General features: G+C 39.3%; 2 protein-coding genes across 2 annotated transcripts in view; one reads left to right on the forward strand and one right to left on the reverse strand.

Annotated features, from left to right (window-relative positions):
* GEN1 (GEN1 Holliday junction 5' flap endonuclease) overlaps positions 1-15188 on the reverse strand; it is a 31129-nt gene extending 15941 nt beyond the window's left edge. Inside the window, exons 1-4 of the mRNA XM_029232834.1 lie at positions 14991-15188; positions 6284-6456; positions 5417-5603; positions 337-513 (exon numbers count right to left, since the gene is read on the reverse strand). Coding sequence (XP_029088667.1) covers positions 337-513; positions 5417-5603; positions 6284-6444 — 525 coding nt within the window. The 5' untranslated portion in view covers positions 6445-6456; positions 14991-15188. The remainder of the gene's footprint in view (positions 1-336; positions 514-5416; positions 5604-6283; positions 6457-14990) is intronic.
* A 354-nt stretch (positions 15189-15542) lies between these two features.
* Positions 15543-17209, forward strand: part of SMC6 (structural maintenance of chromosomes 6) — a 73485-nt gene continuing 71818 nt past the window's right edge. Inside the window, exon 1 of the mRNA XM_029232158.1 lies at positions 15543-15730. The gene's annotated coding sequence lies outside the window, so the exon portion shown is untranslated. The remainder of the gene's footprint in view (positions 15731-17209) is intronic.

The following is a 17209-nucleotide window of genomic DNA, read 5'->3' on the forward strand; positions in this document are numbered from 1 at the left end:
ATTAGTGACAATGCTGCAGTTAACATCCTTGTATATCTCTCCTTGCATATTTGGAGGTGTTTTTGAGGCTTACTAAAAGTGCAAATTCTGGGTCAAAGCAATACATATTGTATGCAATTTTATAATATATAGTTGAAACTGATTTAGAATTAAACCTTGTGAAACAAGTCAAGCCCTTAGGAGAGAAATCCACATTTCAAAGAGAATGAACTATGTGGCACTGATATTTTTAGTAACAGTAAACATTTTACTTAGCAATTGTTAAGTGCCAAGAATTAATCGCTTTAAAAAAAGTAGTGTGTAAAACAAATGCTGAAAAAGAGAAAGAAAAAATACCTTGGTATTCATAGTGAAATTTCTATAAACAGTTTGGGCCCCATAAAGGAAAGCATCTCCATCATTGGTGAGGCAGCCATCTACATAACCACTGGCATTGAGGTAAGCACACATGGCTTCAGCTTCCCCAGCAGCTTGGACCCAGGGAATTCCTAAGCATTCCAGCATATCAAGACACTGAAAAGAAAAAGTAGGTGCAACAAATCTAAGAACATTTTTATTGCTGCTTTTTTCAGTGTTTGACTTAATTCTACATCACAAGTATTAATAGTAGCTATTTAGGTGTTTTAAAACTTATTACATTTAAGAAACAACTGGAAACTTGAGCACTGAATACTTAATGGCACAGTATAAGTATTAAACTTTTAGATGCAATAATAAAAATTATATTGTGGCTATGTTTTTATTTTTTAAGAGCCCCTATCTTATAGAGAAAGGTACTGAAATACTAAAACAATATTATGTCTGGGATTTGCTTCAGAATAAGGTAGGACCTCCTAGAGAAATGGAAATAAAAACAAAACTAAACAAATGGGACCTAATGAAACTTAAAAGCTTTTGCACAGCAAAGGAAACCAAAAACAAGACGAAAAGACAACCCTCAGAAAGGGAGAAAATATTTGCAAACGAAGCAACTGACAAAGGATTCATCTCCAAAATTTGCAAGCAGCTCAAGCAGCTCATGAAAAAAACAAATAATCCAATCCGAAAATGGGCAGAAGACCTAAATAGACATTTCTCCAGAGAAGATATACAGATTGCCAACAAACACATGAAAGGATGCTTAACATCACTAATCATTAGAGAAGTGCAAATCAAAACTATAATGAGGGGCTTCCCTGGTGGCGCAGTGGTTGAGAGTCCGCCTGCCGACGCAGCGGACACGGGTTTGTGCCCCGGTCTGGGAAGATCCCACATGCCGCGGAGAGGCTGGGCCCGTGAGCCATGGCCGCTGAGCCTGCGCGTCCGGAGCCTGTGCTCCGCAACGGGAGAGGCCACAGCAGTGAGAGGCCCGCGTACCGCAAAAAAAAAAACCAAAAAAAGCCCTATAATGAGGTATCACCTCACGCCAGTCAGAATGGCCATCATCAAAAAATCTACAAACAATAAATGCTGGAGAGGGTGTGGTGAGAAGGGAACCTTATTGCACTGTTGGTGGGAATGTAAATTGACACAGCCAATATGGAGAACAGTAAGGAGGTTCCTTAAAAAACAGAACTACCATACAACCCAGCAATCCCACTACTGGGCATATACCCTGAGAAAACCATAATACAAAAAGAGTCATGTACCACAATGTTCATTGCAGCTCTATTTACAATAGCCAGGACATGGAAGCAACCTAAGTGTCCAATGACAGATGAATGTATCAAGAAGATGTGGCACATATATACAATGGAATATTTCTCATCCATAAAAGGAAACGAAATTGAGTTATTTGTAGTGAAGTGGATGGACCTAGAGACTGTCATACAGAGTGAAGTAAGTCAGAAAGAGAAAAACAAACACTGTATGCTAACATATATATATGGAATCTAAAAAAAAGAAATGGTTCTGAAGAACCTAAGGGCAGGACAGGAATAAAGACGCAGACGTAGAGGATGGACTTGAGGACCCGGGGAGTGGGAAGGGTAAGCTAGGACCAAGTGAGACAGTGGCATGGACATATATACACTACCAAATGTAAAATAGATAGCTAGTGGGAAGCAGCCGCATAGCACAGGGAGATCAGCTCAGTGGTTTGTGACCACCTATAGGGGTGGGATAGGGAGGGTGGGAGGGAGATGCATGAGGGAGGAGATATGGGGATATATGTATATATAGAGCTGATTCACTTTGTTATAAAGCAGAAAATAACATACCATTGTAAAGCAATTATACTCCAATACAGATGTTAAAAAAAAAAAATGTGGGAGTAGAGGAGTGGGTGGGAGTATAGATGAAACAAAATTGGTCAAGAGTTGATAATTGTTAAAGATTGGTGATGGGCTACTTTTGTATTCGTTTAAAATTTTCTGTATGGAAAAGCTAAAAATGTTAATGTCAATTAAAAAGTAATCCATATTCTATTAAAAACAATTTAAAAAGTACTTTTAAAAGTAATGAATATGCAATTTTCATTGTTTTGTTCAATGCTATTATCTCAAGAGTCTGGAAATATCTTGACATAATAATAATTAATCACATTAACATTTACATCTGTAAAACTACAGCAATTCTTCTCACATGATGGTCCTCCCAATATGAGCTCTTCCAAAGAAGATGCTATTACACAATTTTGGCTTGAGACCTTAAAGTTCACTTCTTATCACCTCCCCTGTACGATGAAACTCTCACATTACGGGGAGCCACACAGGGGCCCATTGTTGGAGTGCTCCTAGTAAGTCAAATGTCTGTACAGGATGTTTATATCAATTTGCGGTTCTCTTGGGGTTATGAATTTAACCCAGCTGAGTAGCTTATAGTTTAGCTTTACAGCCTAGTGCATTCTTTCTTGTCATATGTGATACTCTCATTCTATCACTGAGGAATACTGGATATGGTGAGGAAAAGAGGCTATTTACCTAGTTTCTAGAGACAGAGAAAAGATCATCTCTTTTGCTTTAACTGATTAATTGTTTGCATGCTATATGATGTAATAAAAACCTCTGCCAGATGTTGCCCAAGGCGGACAAGGTTCAGAAGGACAAAGTACTATGTCAAAAAAAAAAGGTGCTTTTCAGAACTCTGGCTGGGTGACTTTAGAGAGACAGTTTTGTTATAGGTGCTGCTTTACTGCAACACCATAGTTGTTTCTAATTTATCCATACATAAAAAGTATCCTTTCATTAAAAAACAACAAGGGTTTAAAAGTCATTTCAGATTCTGTTCCAACTCTTTTCAAAAACCAGCACAGAATTTGTGATGAGGTTGGTTGCAATTTTCTCTACCCTAACTCTCTATCACATGGGGTGGAGGTTGTGTTGGAGGACTAATGTGTGCTTTTCATGCTTGTAACTGAAAATGGCAGTAGATTAGGAGAACGTAAGGCTTAGTAACTGAGTGTACAGAAATATGGTAATGATTAATGGGCAGGCAACACTGAACCGATACAAAATGCCTAAGAACACCACAATTAGAGAAATAAAGAAATAGGCATAAAAAAAAAAAAAAAGAAATAGGCATAGAGCAATTTTCTCAAAAGGACGTAAGCATCTTTTTGCGTTACACTGGGGAGTTAATGCCTTAAGTACGTAAACCACAGATATTTCCAGGAACTAATTACACAAGAAATAACTAGAATTCAGTAGAGGTATTTTCTTCAATTACTGATAGTCCTTAAGGCAGAACAGTCACCAACTGAAAATTATTATTGTTAATCACATAAAAACAGAAAATAGAACTTCTGGAGAAAAATGCTTTTTAATTTATGCAATACCTTTCAAAAGAAATTAAAATTTTAAACAACATTAAAAAGAAGAACAGGGATAGGAACTCAAAGCAAACATGATAAAAGGTTTACCTCCTTAGTATATAAAGAATATGAACAAAAGAAAAAGTAAAACCTCAAAAGGTACGTGGGGAAAGGATATGATGGTCATTACCCAGAGGAGACTAAAACTAAGTTAGATGTTTAACCTCACCATTAAAAGAACAATACATATTAAATATGTATTATATGTATTTATACGTATTATATAAACAAAGAAATGTCTTCGATTTTCCATACTAAATAGTACAAAGATAAACCTCCTAATATCCAATAATCTTGTGGGTGCAATGAAATTGCCTATTTCATATCTGTACTGGTAGAAAGTAATTGGCAAGAGTTATAAAATCATTCCTAAACTTTGGTCTATCAATCCCACTTTGGGTAATTTTATATTAAAATCACAAGAAAAAGCTATGCTTACAAAAAAATGTTCATCATAATTTCCTGTATAATAGAGAAGAACTAAAAAGCAAACAGTATACAATACAATATACAATCATGGGGAATGATTTCATACCTTCATACATGCTGTACCATCATTAAAGTAATGATTTTGAATAGAATATGGCAACAGGGAAACATGGGTATGTTAAGTGAAAACTCCAGATAAAAATTATTTGTGCATGATTACTGCAATTTTTTAAAACATATACCCTTAAAAAAGAGACAGGGGACTTCTCTGGTGGCGCAGTGGTTAAGAATCCTCCTGCCAATGCAGGGGACACGGGTTTGAGCCCTGGTCGGGGAAGATCTCACATGCCACAGAGCAACTAAGCCCATGCACCACAACTACTGAGCCTGTGCTCTAGAGCCCGCGAGCCACAACTACTGAAGCCCGTGTGCCTAGAACTCGTGCTCCACAACAAGAGAAGCCACTGCAATGAGAAGCCCACACACTGCAAGGAAGAGTAGTCCCAGCTCGCAGCAACTAGAGAAAGCCCCCGCACAGCAACAAGTACCCAACGCAGCTAAAAATGAATAAATAAATTTATAAAAAAATAAAGAGACAAGATAATAATAGCTTCCTATTGTTTTACTTACTTTATCGTATTATAGATTTCTCTTCTTTTTAAATTTTTATAAAAATATATATTTTATAACGTATAAATATATTAAAATATAACTGAGTACTTTTTAAAATTACAAAGCCCTAAAGGAAGCCAAATACGTATTCTGTCTATGAACTCTCATTAATCCTGAATGAGTAAAGTATGAATTAATGAGACCTCTATCCTGGGAATTCTTTAAGTGCTGAAGATGTCATAAAATGTTACATATTAAGTCCTGACTATGTACCGGTTGTTTTAGATATATTTTCTCTAATTTTTACCATATCCCTGTAAAGTATTACTATCCTATTTTACAGAGTAGGAAACGAGGCAGACAGGTTAAAAATCTTGCCCACTGTCTCAGAGTTTCTAATGGCCAGTCAGAATCTGAAAGCAGGTGAGTTTCACTCCAAAACTTAAACTCTCTTCTCTATTCACACTGTCCTTCTAGTCACAGTAAAGTTAATAAGTATTAAGGATACTGAACGAAAAACTTTATCAGCGTAAAGTATACTCTATAATTCAAATCAGAATTATTAGATCATATCTGAATGCTCACCTCCTTTAAGACTGAGTTAAAGTGTGATCTCCCTGTTTTCTGAGACCATGTTTTTGCCGAAGGTCCATATCGAATCTGATTCCTCTTACTTATGACATCAGCTTTCAGCTTTGGGGGTTCCCCTTCCATAACGAACACCAGTTTTACATCCATTAGCGTTAAATATGAGATACGAAAAAATAGGTTCCTGAAATATAGAAGTTAATAATACATTAATCATCATATATTGATAGCAGAAGTCAACATAGCAGTATGGCATAATGGCAAGAACATTAATATAAAAAATGTTATATGCAATAACATTTTATTTGTTAAGATTTTAAGTAGACGGGACTGAGAGACCACTGTGTGTCTTTTAGCAAAGGAGATTTATGATTATTCTAATTGCTATGTGGAAGCTGGTTTGGAGGAGGAGGCCAAGAGAGGAGGGAGGGAAACTGGCGAAGATTTCATCTCAGCAGGGCAGATAAGAGATATTGGCATCCACTGAGGCAGTGCTTCTGGACATCGAGAGAAGTCTGTGAACGCAGAGTATACTCTGGAAGTAGAAGTGGCAAGACTTCTGATGGATTGGATGTGTGGAGGACAAAACAGGGGGAGAATGGCTCCCAAATTTCTGGCTTTTAGTCATCGAAGCATACTTGCGGATATGTTAAATAGGCAGCCAAGTATTACCAGTCTGAAGCTCAAAGGGTACGAGGTACAAATAGTGTTATCAATATGGAGATGGCAGATCGAGACACGTTAATACATTTTAAAATCTCAAAATGTAAAACAGCAACAACAAAAGAAATGAAGTGGAAACAAAACCAAGACATCCACTGCTTATGCAATCATCTATTTATATTCTGAGCACGTTTACTCTACCTGAGGTGGGGCTTCATGACCGTTCCAATCATTTTTTTGACTGTCTGTGCTTCACATACCCAGAGACTCAGATCAACCGCAATGGTTTTCCCACCAAGACTGTGCAAGTGGACGTGTTGTTTAACAGGCTCCAGAATCTGCCACAAGTCATTCACTCCCATCCTGGTGATTATCTGCTGTTATTTGAGGCACCCTTTTCAAAAGATTGTTAAAAGACATAGAAGCTCAGAACAGAAATTCAAACAGTGTATTTTGAGCTACTGTGGGGTGATTCATAAATAATAGAGTATTCTTATTTCTTCCACTGGTCAGCTCTTCGGAATGAATCAAGAACACCTGAAACATTAAAAATGGTGGTAATACACTTAGTGGCTTCAAAAACACTGACACAACTAACAGATGAAAAGTTATTAACAGATTATAGCATGCTGAATTTGTCCTTAAAATCCACTCATGTCACCAAATATGTTTCTCTATAGTACTGAAAAATAGTTATTTTTAAACCTAATGTAACCAGTGTCAATGGCTGCCTTGTCCCTCCTCACTCTTTCCTCTTTTCCACACAGTCTTTAGCAGTGGCTGAGAATAAAATTTTTCACATGGTCACATTAATATTGCATGAAATTTGGAAAATAAAAGGAAAAATTACCCCCATCTCAAAAGGTGGTAATTGGCTTCTCCCACCTAAGAAGAGCTAACAAATGCAGAGACGGGTAGAAAATCCACAGATGTGGTAATGCATATTTGTCTTCTTGAGAATTCACTCCTTGATTTACATACCTAAAGAGAGAATAGGACTAGTCCTCTATCATAATCAGGAAAAACAAAAAGACAAAAGCAAGGAAGAATGCAAACACACAAACAAACAAAAAAACACAAAAGATTAAGGAAGGAAAACTGATGGAAAAGTGGGGGGGGAGATAGAAAAGGAAGAGTTGAAGGAATACATTATTATTTTTTAAAGAGCACTGGCTTTTTAAATTGCAAGGTCATGCATGTTCATTGTGGGAAAATAAAAAATCTTTTAAAAGAAAAATATTTTAAAATCACCTATAGTTCCACTATCCAAAGAAAACTGATGTTAAACTCTTTTCTATGTACATGACATTTTAAAAACAAAATTTGCTTAAACCCTGCTATTGTAACCTGCTTTGGTATTTTCTATACGCCAGTTTTTCCTTATTAAACATCTATAGCTGTTTTTCTTTTCCTCTGTTATTATTTGATGAAAAATATTATGTAGCATTTACATTGAAGATTCAGTCTATGTAAAAGTCTGACTATGTATCATCTGAATAATGACCTTAATTCACTCTACAAACACAAGGTAGGATACAAGACATATTAAGACAAAAAGCTATCACCACAATGTAAAGCCATTCTAAATAAAATGTAACTGTATTGTCTGTTCCTTTAACAGGGTCCATAGTAAAAGCAAATGTTTTCAAATTGTACATGGCTACAAAGAAAATAAATGCTGGAAATGTGGCTATCTGTCATTTTCTCTGAGCTTTTCTGAATCCTAATTTTAAACGTGGTCTGTGTAACTCTAAGTAGCATTTTGTGCATTCATTTTTATGAAAAGCTGCACAAATATTTGCTGATATGGCACTTTAGAAGGAAAATTATAGATTTAAATACAGGGAAGAAAGCATTAGGTAGTAAATGGTGGTTCCAGTGCTACTATAGTCTATTGCACAACAAGAAGGCCCACAGATTGAACGTGGGTGGCACTGTAACATGGATTCAGAGTCAAGGCTTTACCTCTTTGTTAGTGAAAAGTTGTAGTAAATTTTGGAAAAAGAGCTGGGGGCACATGTATTCCCTAAGGCATTATTACGAAGGGAAACAAACCTTTTAAAGTGTTAACGACTGGAGCTTCTCTGGTGGCGCAGTGCTTAAGAATCCGCCTGCCAATGCAGGGGACACGGGTTCGAGCCCTGGTCTGGGAAGATCCCACATGCCGCGGAGCAATTAAGCCCGTGCGCCGAAACCACTGAGGCTGCACTCTAGAGCCCGTGCTCTGCAACGAGAGAAGCCACCGCACTGGGAAGCCCGCGCACGGCAATGAAGAGTAGCCCCTGCTTGCTGCAACTAGAGAAAGCCTGTGTGCAGCAGCGAAGACCCAACACAGCCAAAAATAAGTAAATAAATAAATTTAAAAGAAAAGAAAAAAATAAAGTATTAACCACCACAACATATAAAATTCAGAAATAGAAAGTTTGAGGGGGAAGTTCTTATTGATAATTGTGCTTTCGTTTTATTTGTGACTCACTCTGGATACTGGAATGTGTTGCCACCGAAGGAAATTAAGCAACTTCTCTCTGGAGGAACGTTATCATGACTGATCTTGGTTCATTTAAATTTGACCCTGACGCTAGCTGTCAAATTTTTAAATGCAGGTATCTCCTGATTTAGCAATAGCTCTCCTAGGAATTTACTTTAAGATATGCTCTTAAGTGCTTACAGATTTATATTCATTGTAACATTGTTTATAATAGACACTGGGAAGAACCAAATGAGCACAACAGACATATCTTTAAGCAAATTATGGTATATTCAAACAATGGAATAGATGATGCAGCAAATAAAAATGGATACATCTATCTGAACTGATGAAATAGTCTCCAAGTTCTGAAATGAAAACAGGTACAAAATAGGTTATTTATTAGGGATGACTTAAGTTGAGAGATGTGAAAAATTACTCTTTGTGTTGTTTATTTTTTAAAATAACTATATGCTTGTATTACTTTTCAAATTAAAAAAAAAAAGCTAAAGAATGTGGCCCTATCTATAAAGGGTTGGGCAAATAAACTAGAAATCTTTAGATGGTTTATGTCTTGCCTAAATATTAAGTAATGAAATATGGACACAGTTCATGGGTCAATTAAAAAGCAATGCTCTACATATTCATGAGTACCTGAATATCAAATATATACATATTCATGAGTACCTGAATAACTTCAGTATGTTATTTTAAGGATAAGAGATTCATTTTTTCTGGTTTCCTCCAGAATGCCTAGGAATGAGTTATGTGGTCTTAGGCAAGGCGCATCTTTTCTCTGGCCCTTCCATGTCTAAAGTTCAATCCTTCCTACCATGTCTCTAATGCTTCATTACATAAGCTGACTACACATATATAAGTGAATAGTAAGAATAAAGACTGTTGCATGGTGCAGTGTTATCATGGCACACACAAACACATATTTATGTATAGGACTGTGATGTACATTGTATTCCTTCTGAGGGTGATGGAAAAAAAAAATTGGAGAAACACTAATGAGGTAGACTCAATCTTAAAAATTGTAGTCCTCTGGGCTTCCCTGGTGGCGCAGTGGTTGAGAGTCCGCCTGCCGAAGTAGGGGACACGGGTTCGTGCCCCGGTCCGGGAAGTTCCCACATGCCGCAGAGTGGCTGGGCCTGTGAATCATGGCCGCTGAGCCTGTGCGTCCGGAGCCTGTGCTCCGCAACGGGAGAGGCCACAACAGTTAGAGGCCCGCGTACCGCAAAACAAACAAAAAACTGTAGTCCTCTATTTCAAGCACATTTGGAACATTTTTAAGGATCTTAACGGAATATATTATTCACTGGGGCAGCCATGCCTGGAAAAATAAAAATAAACCCAAAACTGATTCTATTAATATTTTAAGATTCCCACAGATTGGATCCCTTAAGCAAGACAAAGAGGGCTTTTAACTAAGCCCATAAGTAATGTCTTTAATATAATATGATCATTACATTTAAAACTTATTCATGTTATTTTAATTTCTTTTGTCAGAAATAAACCTGGTTTAAAGAATAAGCATCCCAGGACTTCCCTGGTGGCGCAGTGGTAAAGAATCCGCCTGCCAATGCAGGGGACACAGGTTCGAGCTCTGGTCCGGGAAGATCCCACATGCCGTGGAGCAACTAAGCCCGTGTGCCACAACCACTGAGCCTGCGCTCTAAAGCCCGCAAGCCACAACTACTGAGCCCATGTGCCACAACTACTGAAGCCCGCACACCTAGAGCCCGTGCTCCACAACAAGAGAAGCCACCGTAATGAGAAGCCCACGCACCACAACGAAGAGTAGCCCCCGCTCACTGCAACTAGAGAAAGCCCACGTGCAGCAACAAAGACCCAATGCAGACATAAATAAATAAATAAATAAATAAAAAAGAAAGCATCTGTGGTTATGTTACAGAACAATTAGCACTGGCAGCTGAACAGTTATGTATCTAGGACATCTATTTTGGCTATTCCTTTATTATAATATGAGCAAAGACTACAAAGCTGTAACAACGGCTGCTTAAACACAACTAGTATGAAAAACGAAGGCAAAAAGAAAAAAAGGTCTGTAACAAAATTATCATTTAGGTCCCAGAAAGTAAAAATTACTATCTCTGAGCTAAGGTTTTCTCTTCTCCACTTTCCTTAGTTATGTGACATTTTCTAGGAAAAAAAAGTCTCTTTCATTGACAGTCTTCCTGGTCACCATATTTTTTTCTTCCAGTTTTAATGAGATACAACTGACATACAGCACTGCTTAAGGTTCAGTTGTACAACATAATGATTTAACTTAAGTACATCATGAAATGATTACAGTAAGTTTACCACATCCATCATCCCATAAAGATACAAAATTTAAAAATGTTTTCCTTGTGTTGAGAACTCAGGATTTGCTCTCCTAACAACTTTCACATATAACATAGAGCAATGTTAATGATATTAATCATGCTGTACACGATACCCTTAGTACTTATTTATTTTATAACTGGAAGTTTGTACCTCTGACCACCTTCATCCAATTCCTTTTTAAACTACTTTGGTACCTTGACCTAGAGTCCCAATATATCTACTGAAATGCATTTGAAAAAGGTTAAAAATCTCTCGTGTCCCCCAAGCATATTCCTATAAAGTAGTAATGCTCTGCTATGTTTCTTTCATAACCATGAAAGAATTGCTGCTATCGTGAAACGTGCTTTTCTCCACTGTTTTCTCTGAATGATAGGACCCAAGGGGACAATTTTTAGGAGCTAGCCTCCGTCTCTAACATGCCCCAATGAGTCTTTTTTTTTTTTTCTTTCTCTTAGTAACTTACCGTTAATGAATTTCCATTAGATCTTCTTGAATAACTGCAAGACTTTATATAGTCTTAACTAAAAAATAATAGATTAGAACTATGCCAAGCAACACTATTTAAAGGATTGGTGGCAGGCATAAGAACTAGAAAGTTAACAGAAAGACTCACAGGAAGATTATTTTCAGAGTCAGAGAGGTGAGTCTCCTTTGAATACTCTATAATGAAGAAACTTCTCTTCACTTTCCCTCTTTAATATTTATCCCTCATCATGTGACAACTTCTCCGAATTCTTGATAAGAACATCTAATCTCCTACTTTACATGGATGCATAATATGCATCTAATTCTTGATTCCACCATCTCTCCTCAAAACTGTTCTATCCCTAGTCATTGCCAAATATCCAGTTGCTTAGGCCAAAAACCTAGCAGTCATTCTTGATTGTTCTCTTTACTTCACTCTCTAACAGCAACTTGATCAACAAGTCCCCTGTCTCCAAAACACATCCTAAATCCCCGTTTCTAAAGATACTCTTCTAGTGCCTGAAGTCTGCTAACTGGCCTCTCTGCTTCTACTTTTTGCCACCCGCGCAATCATCGTCCCCATAGAAGCCACAATGATATTATTTAAAAATCTAAAACATATTTAAAAATCTTCATCTCTCTGGTAATGGATAGTGAATTTCCTTAAGGGTGACATAACTTGTTTGTTACCAGTTAATTTACTTCATTTATGGTGCTATCTTATAGTCAGTTGTAAAATGCAAAAAATATTAATGTAAAATTACAAAGCATTCTAAATGTAATACATTCTTTTAAAATACTATTTTAGGATTATCTTCAATAGATCTACAACCTAAGGTCTTTGTGCTCCTTTTGAAAATCACTTGTAAAAGCAGAATATTAAACAAATACCTCAATAGTTCTAAAAGGGTAAAATTATGTGAAATATCTTATGAAAAATTACACCATGTGTGTGTTTGGTTTTTTTGGCTGTGCTGTGTGGCTTGTGGGATCTCAGTTTTCCACTCAAGGGCTGAACCTGGGCCACGGCAGTGAAAGCCCAGAATCCTAACTACTAGGCCACCAGGGAACTCCCCATAACATGTTTTAAGGATGCACTTAATCTAAAATGTCTACTTCCACCATCAATTATTTCCCATTCCTTGTCACTTTCTTTGCACCAGCCCTTCCTTTGAAGTGATATTAAGTAGCAATGGTAAGACTGTAAAAGCATTTAAAGTTCCCAAAGGGGACAGAATGCAACAACTTTTAAGATATTCAAGTACAACTACACTCAAAGATAGAACAGATGGTTCTTGCATGAGGTCATGATCAACCTGAAAAGGCTGCTTGAAAATAGCTCAGCATTAAGTAAAATTTAAAAATACTACACATAGCAAACTCACCCCAAACTGTGTATAATTTTATCTTCCATTTTTATTTTAATAGGTGAAATTTGAAATTTTTTATGATGTAAGATTTGGTGAGTCTCTACTCCTATCTTTCATGATGTAATGATTTCACTGACATCAATCTGCTCATGCAATCAATGTATATTACACGTATTTTAAAAAGTCTCCTAATATAGTTCTTAAGAACTAATGTGATGCAAGAATACTTATGTGAATCAACGAAGTCAGAACAACCCATAGCAAATAACTTTATAGCCTACTAGTGGCTTCAATTTATATGCTTTAGTGAAAGAGCATTGGACTTGGGATAGAAAACCTAAAATTTTGATCTTGGATATACACTGACTAGCTGTACAACCTTGGGAGGACATTTAACCCATCTACAAAATGAGAGGTATTAAACCAAATGAATTACAAGATTCTGATATCTTTTGAATCTCATCACCAACTCTAATAGCTTGGTATTAAAAACAAATCACTCTATTTCAGATATTATTTCTTGGTAGAAAGAACATGAATTTCTAGTTTAAAAAAAGAGCTTAAGAATCCCCTTCAGGTTAAAACAAAACCAAATCCTTTGATGTAACCATATGGTACCCATAAATCAATTTATGCTCCTAAAACTTCCTTAAAAGCTAATAAGCTTTATTGGTTAATTATAAAACTGAAGGAGGTGAGAAAACCACAGAACTTTGCTAATTCCACTAATGAATCAAATTTAAAGAACATAAAAGAGGTAAATGGTTTGATATGCAAAAATATACATTTTATTAAACTAACAGCTTTCCAGTTTTATTTCAGTTTTAAGCAGAAACATTAGAAACAAATTTTTTTAACAATAAAGCAGGAACTACTTTAAATTTCCCAATTCCCATGCAGATGACTCTATTTCATATAAAGTTTGGTAAACTGTATAAAGCTTATTTCAATTCAGGATTGTATTGTATAAGACTCACCACATAATTTCACTAATTAATGCTGTGTTTATTATTTCTTCAGTTTTATTTTCATATGAATTTAGCTTAAACTTTGAAGAATAATATAACACAGGCTTAAATTACTTGTTATTAATAAATATTTATTAAATGCCTACTATTTACCAGAATTCTTCTTGGTGCTGGAGATACGATATTGAAAGATCAAGCCCTGCATTTAAGGACCGTGGTTAGGTGAGATTAGAGATAAAAAGGGAATTATAACAATGTGACAAGTACAGGCACAGAAGTAAGGCTAGAGAACTATAGGAGTAAATAGAGCTAAAGAAGGTATCCTACCTAGTGTAGGGCAACAAGGAAGACTTCTTAAAGGAAGGGACATATAAGCAGAGACCTCCCAGCTGTGCTTCCCATCTTTTACCCACAAGGACCACTTGGGCCAGATGTCGTAGTGTTTTCACCTATTTTGACTATGTCATATGTGTATCATGGCAAAGGCCAGGAAAGGAACATATACTTGATCATCTTTAGAAGTAAAAGGGTAGGAATTTCCTTACTGGAGACCAGAAGTTTGACATCAATTTCTTCGGGGGTGCTCTGGGTTAGCAGTAAATACCCCTTTTTTCCATCTAGAAAGGAAGATTTTGGGGTATAGAAAGTATATTACGTGAAGAGCTGCCACGTGAAGAGCTGTGTAAAGACAGAGGCGATAGCTTAATGTCGGGTTGAGAAGGCGCTGAAAGCTAAGCCAAGGAACTTAAACTTCTTTAGTTCCGATGTTTATTGAGAGGGTTTGCAATGTAGGCACGCGCCAGCGGAAAGAAAGATTGTAAATAAACAACCACAATGCCTTAAGATAACTGCTATAATGGAAGTATTTCCAAAACACAAAGTTAACGCCAAAAAAGAGGAACACCCAAGTGTGCCCATGGGGATCAGGGAAGGCTCGCCCAGGATGGCCTTGAACCAGGCGTGGGAGTGTACCCCACGGTGCCCGGGATAAGGACATTCGGGACCCAGCGGCCTCGGCACGGCCGCCAGAGCGCGGAGCCGCGGCGGACAGCTCCCACGCGCCGGGGCGAACCGCAGGGACTGGGAGACTCCGGGCTCGGAAAGCAGGGCTGAATCCGGCCGGGAGCTTCGGACTGCTGTCCTCCTGGATCCAAAGGGAGGCTTTTGGGAGGAGGGGGCGGGTGCGACAGGGACACGAACACAGAGCTCGCCCCCAACCCAGACTGCAAAGGAGCCAGTGGAAGGACCCGGGCGGTGCCGTCCCTCCACCGTTCTGCGGGACTTACCGGGACAACCCTTCCTCCTTGGTTATGAAAGACGCCCTTCCGTGATTTACCAGTTTGGCCTGAATCCTAACTACTGCTGTCTACAAGTTTCTAAATTTTCTCTTCTCAAAAAATAAGAAAAAGAAAAGGAAAGACTTTCTCTTTCCTTCCCCAAGCAAAGTCGACCGTTTGGCGCCTAGCACCCTGCCCCGGAAAGCTCCTGGGGAGCACTTCGAATTCGGTGCCTTCTCGCCCACGGCCCCGCCTCTTCCGGGAAGTGACTGTCCCCTTTCCGCGACCGCGGCCGTACGCTTGGCTTCCCGCGCTCCCAGCCGGTCGCTGTACGCATGGGTGGAACTGTAGTCCTGGGGCTCCGAGCTTTTTTCACTTTCACTTAGGCAAATCACCCGCCCCGCTCCCCGCGTCCCGCTATCGCCGAGCCCTAAGCTTCTACAAGCTTTCTCCGTCCGGCCAGGGGCACTTCCGGTCCCTCTTAAGACTCCAGTGGCGCGAAAACCCCGAACCGCGCACGCGCGGGCGGAGTCCCGGCGGGAGGGGGGGGCGGGGCGCAGGCGCGGAGTGGCCCGCGGTGGGCGCCGGGGCGGCCGGGCTGCTGCCTTCTCCCGCCGTGGGCGCGCAGAACCCCGCGGGCCGACGGCGGCCGGCCGACGCCGAGACGCCCCTCGGGTGGCTTTAGCGTCCTGTTGCGCCACGGCCGCCCCGCCGATCGGGTTCCTTCGAGAGACTTCGACTTGTTCGAGGTAGGGTGAGGGCGCGCGCCGTCGCTCTCCCTTGCTGCGGGTCCATGCCCCTCCACCGCACTCGTAGCTGGCGCCCCCAGCCCACCTGGTGGCGGCCGGGTCAGCGGAGCTGCGGCAGTGTCTAGGGGGCCCGCCCCGCGGCCGGCGGGGATCTTCTCGCCCTCTCCGCAGGCGGCACAGGTCCCCTCAGCTGCGGGAAACTTGCCCGTGTGTCCGCTGGGCTCCGCCCTCGAGCGGCTCTGGCGGCGAAGCTTGCCAATCCCGGCTCGGGCTGCGGGACCCGGCGCCCGGCCCAAAACGGCCCTTTAGGCTTTGACGAGGGGCTTGGGGGGTATAAGGGTCGGGGGGTGAGGTTGGGTTCGGGAATCGGGCTTTTATCACCCGTTTGATGGTACCTCGCAAATAGCTACTTAAGAATGTTTAAGAGATGTATGTAAATATTACTTAAATTGGATTTGTTGCTAAAATGCCAGTTTCATGAGAACGCATACTCTTCTGTACCTGGAAGAATTAAATTGTGATGTTTGGAGGATTTATGATGTTATTTCTTTTCCCTGATTTTCTCGTGGAGATGAGCTGGAGAAGAATCACTATTGGGAATTGCGGAACACAGGACTCAAGGGTAGAGAAAGGGCTTGAGAGGATCCTGGGATAATTCCTAGAAAGAGCAACTATTTGCTGTTTAAACCCTGAAGACAGAACTTAATGTGAGTGCTTACTGCTCCGTATATTTCATGAGGAGACGATTACAAGCGAGTGTTTTGAAGACAAGCTACTCTGGAATGTATATTCAAAAGAAAAAGAGTCCAAATTCGCTGACGGCTTTTAGACGGCTGCTGTGTAGTCTTTTAAAATGTTCACTGGCACATGCACTTGCTTGCAGAGAGTTCCATGGGTGCATGAGTGGAGAGGGACCATATTGGAACTACTTAGATTTACTTTATCTCGTTCTTTTACTGTGTGAAATATGCAGAGTAATAATTTCCTATGAGAATGTGTATTTACAGTTGTGTTGTTTTTTTTTTTCCCTTGAATGGCTGTAAGTACAAAGAAGTTTGGAGATTACTAGAATATTGCTTAAAAAGCATGTTTTTGTGCAAGACAGAACCAGTGTTATGTGACCCCCGACAAGTCGGTACCACCTCTGCAAATATCAGTTCCTTTTCTGTAATTGGAGAAAATAACATGGTCCCTAACTCACAGGATTCTTAAATATGTGAGGGTGGGGGGATAGAGAGAGAGAGTTAGAGTTTTATCTCTGTACCTGTCTATAATTAGTATGAAGTATTTAGAATTGAGCCTGGCAAAAGTCAGCACAAATGGCATATTAAAGTGGTTACAGTGAAAAACCAGTTTCATTCTCAAAAGTTTATTTTACAGAGTATATTTTACTGAGTGCCTGGATGTAGAATTTTGTGTAAAACCTGCCTAAATCTTGACTATCATATTTAGACCTAAGTTAGGAAAATTAATCAAAGC

This window comes from Monodon monoceros, unplaced genomic scaffold, assembly GCF_005190385.1.
Source record: "Monodon monoceros isolate NGI ecotype Baffin Bay Population unplaced genomic scaffold, NGI_Narwhal_1 Super_Scaffold_19, whole genome shotgun sequence".
NCBI classification, from domain to species: Eukaryota; Metazoa; Chordata; class Mammalia; order Artiodactyla; family Monodontidae; genus Monodon; species Monodon monoceros.